The sequence below is a fragment of the Alosa pseudoharengus genome, unplaced genomic scaffold, assembly GCF_046254945.1.
Source record: "Alosa pseudoharengus isolate Yale_2024_CS ecotype anadromous, Long Island Sound unplaced genomic scaffold, YU_APseudo_1.1 YU_APseudo_1.1_scf_6, whole genome shotgun sequence".
Classification (NCBI taxonomy): domain Eukaryota; kingdom Metazoa; phylum Chordata; class Actinopteri; order Clupeiformes; family Clupeidae; genus Alosa; species Alosa pseudoharengus.
Window position 1 is genome coordinate 3,364,096 of NW_027468848.1, and position 6,543 is coordinate 3,370,638.

At 47.1% G+C, this 6,543-nt stretch overlaps 1 protein-coding gene across 1 annotated transcript in view; it reads left to right on the forward strand.

Annotated features, from left to right (window-relative positions):
* The first annotated feature begins 269 nt into the window (after positions 1 to 269).
* The window catches only part of dab2ipa (DAB2 interacting protein a), a 178,960-nt gene continuing 172,686 nt past the window's right edge, over positions 270 to 6,543 (forward strand). The window contains exon 1 of the mRNA XM_076269830.1: positions 270 to 340. Coding sequence (XP_076125945.1) covers positions 301 to 340 — 40 coding nt within the window. The 5' untranslated portion in view covers positions 270 to 300. The remainder of the gene's footprint in view (positions 341 to 6,543) is intronic.

Sequence of the window (6,543 nt, forward strand, 5' to 3'; positions counted from 1 at the left end):
GCTCAGCTCAGCTCCGCTCTACTCCAGCTCTCTAGCCAAACGCTGACGAGGCAGCGACATTCTCCTCCCTCCCTCTCTCTCTCCCTCCCTCCCTCTCTCTCCATCTCTCTCCCTCACTCCCTCCCTCTCTCTCTCTGGCACATTCACACTCCCACTCTCTCTCTCCCTCCCTCCCTCCCTCCCTCTCTCTCTCACTCTGTCACGCTCCCTCCCTCCCTCTCTCCCTCCCTCCCTCCCTCTCTCTCTCAGTCTCTCTGTGCTGGCTAAAAGGGAGCATGTCTAACTCTCTGCTGTGAAGTTATGGAGTTGGAGCATTCCGCCGAGGAGGCCATCCACCATGGTAAGGACCGCTTGGGCTTCCCTTCTTACTCTCCCGTCACACACACACACACTCCTCCCGACACACACACACTCCTCCCGTCACACACACACACTCCTCCCGACACACACTCGCTAAAGAGGGGGAGAGTGTGTGAGAGTACCGGAGAGGAAAAGTCTGAGTGAGCGAACTGTTGGTAGTGTGTCTGTGTGAGTGTGTTGGGAGCTGTTGGTAGTGTGAGTGTATGTGTGTGTGTGTTGGGAGCTGTTGGTAGTGTGAGTGTATGTGTGAGTGTGTTGGGAGCTGTTGGTAGTGTGTGTGTGAGTGTGTTGGGAGCTGTTGGTAGTGTGAGTGTATGTGTGTGTGTGTTGGGAGCTGTTGGTAGTGTGAGTGTATGTGTGAGTGTGTTGGGAGCTGTTGGTAGTGTGTGTGTGAGTGTGTTGGGAGCTGTTGGTAGTGTGTGTGTATGTGTGTGTGTGTGTGTGTGTTGGGAGCTGTTGGGAGTGTACGTGTGCTTTGAGCCGAGCGAGCCGAACTCTGCTGATCCACACCAGCGCGTGTGTGTGTGTGCGTGTGTGTGTGTGTGTGTGTGTGTGGAGGGTTAGTAGTGTGCTGACAGGGCGAGGGGTGTTACGGGGCAACAAGAGAGTACCGCTATGTTGAGTGTGTGTGTGTGTGTGTGTGTGTGTGTGTGTGTGTGTGTGTGTGTGTGTGTTACTGCCAGTCTGAATATGAAGCCAGTACTTCCTGCCTTAATCGGTCATCTGGTGATCCCCAAATCTGTAATGTAGGCAGGAATGCTGCTTGTTTTACATAATGAAATATATGAAACAGCTGTCTGTAAGAGGCTTACGCCAGAGTTTGTGTGTGAGTGTGAGTGTATTTGTGTATGTGTGTGTGTGTGTGTGTGTGTGTGTATGTACATGTGTATGCATGTGAGTGTGTGAGTCTGAGTGTGTGCATGTGTGTGTGTGTGTGTGTGTGTGAGGGGGTGTGTGCAGGAAAGACCAGTGGACTGGCTCTAACTCTGGTTCTAACTCTGCTGTTACACAGCGTTGTTACACTTAGCAGGGACTGACCCAAATACCTGTGGACGCGGGACAGAGCCGCTTGCTGCGCCAAATCAGACCCAAACTCAGCCTGCCTCAGTGTGTGTGTGTGTGTGTGTGTGTGTGTGTTAAGGGCAGAGACTGACCACTGACTGACTGTGTGGGGAGAATCAGAGACTCCAGTGACTGCTGGGCCTGAGAGCACCATTCTGTACACAGCTAGGACATCACTTTACTTTACTTTACATTACATTACATTACACAGTGGGAATCTGTGTGTGTGTTTACGTGTGTGTGTGTGTGTGTGTGTGTGTGTGTGTGTGTGTGTGTGTGTGTGTGTGTGTGTGCGTGTTTACGTGTGTGTGTGTGTGTGTATGTGTGTGCGTGTGTGTGTGAGATGCTGTCTCTGATCTTAATAAGGGTTGGACTCTTCAGACTCCGCCCACACGCCTGTCTCTACTCGATTTAGAGAAGCAGCTCCACATTCAGACCAGTGACATCATATCCTGTGGACACTATAGCCACAGGGTTCCCCATGGTGTTACTGTTTCAGTACACACACACAAACACACACACACACACACACACACACACAGGCAGACACAGACAGACACAGACAGTGTGGTGGTCATGTGCTAGGAATGACCCTATTAGTTCAGGGGCTATTTGTGTTTAACCCCAATCTTTATAAATATAATAAATACCCCCACCCCCTACGACACCCCAATCTTCATAAATATAATAAATACCCCCACCCCCTACGACACATGCAGGCTTGCACACACACACATGCTTGCATACATACTCACACACACACACACACACATACTCACACACTGGCACAAACTCACAAATGCACACACACACACACACAAACATTGTGTGTGACTGCTGACTCGCTGTTGTGTGTGTTTGTATGTGTGTGTGTGTGTTTGTGTGTGGGTGTGAGGGTGTTTGTGCGTGTGTGTGTATGTGTGTGCACGTGTGTGTGTGTGTCTGTGTGTATGTGTGTGAGTTTGTGTACAGTGCACGCTTGTGTGTGTGTGTGTGTGTGTGTGTGTGTGTGTGTGTGTGTGTGTGTTTAAGAGAGAGAGAGGGGAAACACCCTTTTGTAGGCCATGACCAAGGGCTAATGTGTTATGAGGCTGGGTCTGTGTGTGTGTGTGTGTGTGTGTGTGTGTGGGAAATGGAGCCTCTTTAATGATTGATTCACATGCCTGCGTGTTTATGACAGCCTTGAGTGTTGGAGAGAGCGTCTCTATGTCTGTGTGTGTGTGTGTTTATGTATGTGTATTGGAGTGTAAGTGTGTGTAATTGTTTTTGGGGGCATGAATAATGGAGTGTGTTTGCAGTGATCTGCATGCTTCACTGAGGCTCGTCCTCCTGAGTGAAGCAGAGACGAGACGAGACGAGAGAAGACGAGACGAGAGGAGAGAAGACGAGACGAGCAGCAGCCCAGAGCAGCTCTCTGATGGCTCCCTCGTGGAAATCAATCTCTTGTCTGCAGAAGAGAAGAAGCCTAGAGAATGAGCAGTAGGAGATCTCAGGGAGTCGTGCCGCGCTCTCAGAGCAGTAGGAGATCTCAGGGAGACGTGCCGCGCTCTCAGAGCAGTAGGAGATCTCAGGGAGTCGTGCTGTGCTCTCAGAGCAGTAGGAGATCTCAGGGAGATGTGCCGCGCTCTCAGAGCAGTAGGAGATCTCAGGGAGACGTGCCACGCTCTCAGAGCAGTAGGAGATCTCAGGGAGTCGTGCTGTGCTCTCAGAGCAGTAGGAGATCTCAGGGAGTCGTGGGTACAGGTGCTCTCAGCCAGGAAGCCATGATGATGAAATATCACTCGTTTGTGTAGCCCTGATACTGCAGAGCTGGATTATGAAATAGCACTCGTTTGTGCTGCTACTTATCTCATGTCGTCATGGTCGTTATGGTCTGGAGGGTCCGACACAATTAATTATTATTTTCTGCTGACACAGACTATAGGATTAACAGACTCAGACGTGCTCTCTGAGACGGATGTGTCTGCTGTGTGTCTGTGTGTGTGTGTGTGTGTCTGTGTGTCTCTGTGTGTGTGTGTGTGTGTGTGTGTGTGTCTCTGTGTGTGTGGGTGTGTGTGTGTGGGTGTGGGTAATCCTCATCATGATTTATCAACACAGGCCATCCCTAAGCTCCTTGCACATGATATGGGGGAGGGGGGGGGGGGTACTCCTAGGGTAGAAGCTGAGTGGGGGCAGATGTATTACCCCGTAGTCCTGGGGTAGAGGCTGGGTGGGGTGACTTCTCTCTGACCTCCCACTACAACGCCCACTACAACCCAAGATGCCACACACACACACACACACACATATATACACACACACACACACACCTACACCTCTGTATCTACGCCCACTACAACCCAAGATGCCACACACACACACACACACACACACACAAACACACACATATACACACACACACACACACACACACCTCTGTATCTACGCCCACTACAACTCTAGATGCCGTACTGTGGACTGCTGACCGTGCTAAAGGCCTGAAATGGAACACTGTGATGAGCTTGTTCTATCCAGTTCTAAAGTGGAACACTGTGATGAGCTCGTTCTACTGCCACCACAATGTAAAGTGGTATTGGACTGACAATATGTTTGGCTTCCTGAGAACGTGCTCCCAGTTCTAAAGTGGAACACTGTGACCTGATCTGGGGTTCTGATTCTCTAAAATAAGCAGCCATCATCACAGACTCGCTTTTCTCTGTGTCCTAAAAGCGTCGTTTACACCTCTCCTGTTCAAGAATTTAGCATCTGACACAGAGCAGGCTTCAGAGAGATGTTGTGGCTGTGGTACTCTTTAGAACCGGTGTCTTGGAGAACTCTAGATTTCTAGAACAGCATCACATGTTCCCCATCGGGATCACACTGAGGGAGAGCACACACACACACACACACACACACACACACACGCACGCACGCACGCACGCACGCACGCACGCACGCACGCACACACACACACACACACACACTGAGGGAGAGCTGGTGGAGGGGTGGATACTATACACCATGTCACACACACACACACACACACACACTGAGGGAGAGGTGGTAGAGGGGTGGATACTATACACCATGTCACACACACACACACACACACACACACACACACACACACACATGGAGGGAGAGGTGGTGGAGGGGTGGATACTATACACCATGTCACACACACACACACACACACACACACACACACACTGAGGGAGAGGTGGTGGAGGGGTGGATACCATGTCCCAGCTATAAAGGCTTAATAAACATCTGCTGCTGTATACACACACACACACACACACACACACACACACACATGGCGCACATGTAAGCATTTCTGTTCTCATCCCCTCTTACACTGATCTTACATCCATCTCATGAGTGAAGCCAGATTGGTAAAGTATGTGCCAACCTAAGCAGAACACACACACACACACACACACACACACACACACACACACACACACACGTACACGTACACGTACACACGCATACACATACACATCCTTATATAACACACACACACACACACACTCATATAATAACACACACACACACACACAACACACACTCACACACACACTAGTGTTAATTTCGTCAGACGAGACGAGAGGAAAAATGTTCGTCAACAACCTTTTTTTCATGACTAAGACGAGACGATGACGAGACTGCGCTAATGTCCTGAAACACTGACTAAGACTATCTTAAGATGCATTATTGTTGACGAAAAAGGACGAGACTAAAATGTTTTGCATGAAATAAAAACTAAGATAAAATCTCTCTTCATTTTCGTCTACAAAATGAGAAGACAGAATAGCTGTTACGTTTTCAAAATATTTCGAATGAGTTCATGGTTCATGCGCAGCAACTTTCCTGTAGGCTAGTTTACGTGCTGTTGCTGTAACCCTGTGGCTGCAGCACGAAACTACATGGAACAAGAACACTGGAGATTTCTGCCAGAGTTAGCAAGCTAACTACCTAGGCTTTATGCCACAATGCTACATACCCAGAAGTTGAAGCTTCTCTCATATATATATACAAATTAACATCCCCCAGAATGTCCATACGAAAATTTTCAGTAAGTAATGTCAACTATTTAACTAGTTACACTGATGATGCAAAGTTTGCTAGCAAGTAAGCTAATATGGAAAGTTTGCTAGCAAGTTAGCTAAGATGGAGAGTTTGTGTTGTGTTTGGGCGCATATCGCCATCTAGCGTGGCGGAGTAAAACATTCATACTTGGGTCTAAGACAGTGTTTCTCAAACTTTCTCAGATGAAGGACCACTTAACCAATATAAAATAAACGCATGGACCACCTAGCTAAAAAAATAAATAAAAAATAGACCTACTTCAACAGTATATTAGGCTACACAATACTCACTGAACCACCTTGCTTATTGTCTTTGCACTTTGCTTATTGTGTGGATTCATACTGTATGATTTAAACTGGCATATCTTACATAGACAGTGTTGCAGAACTGTTTTTACATACAAGTTGGTTCAATATTGCAAACAACTCCTCTACATTATATTTTACCACATCTGCTCGCGGACCACTTGGGATAGCTTGCGGACCATCAGTGATCCCCGGACCACACTTTGAGAAACACTGGTCTACGAATATGACAGTGGTCCAGTCAAATCTTTTACTGTCTATGGTCAAATCCCAGCCGAGCTATAACTGTAGCTCGACTTACCTGTGCATGTAAACATACTGACTGACAAAAAATCAGAATGAGTAATTATAACAGACGAGTAGCTCTGTGGACACACAATATTGTTGGAAAATTGAGATGTGTGAAACACTATTTGACTCAAATGGTAATCAGAAACAATTTGTTATAAAAAAAAGACTTAAATGTTTTGACTAAAACTGACTAAGACTAAGATAGCTTTAGTTTTCTTTTGACTAAAACTAGACTAAAATGACGAGACTTTTAGTCGACTAAAACTTGACTAACAGAAATTATATTTGAATGACTAAATATGACAAAGACTAAAAAGGACATTTCGTCACAAGACTAAGACTAAATTAAAAATAGGTGACAAAATTAACACTACGACACACTCATATAACACACACACTCACACACACACACTCATATAACACACACACACTCACACACACACACACACACACA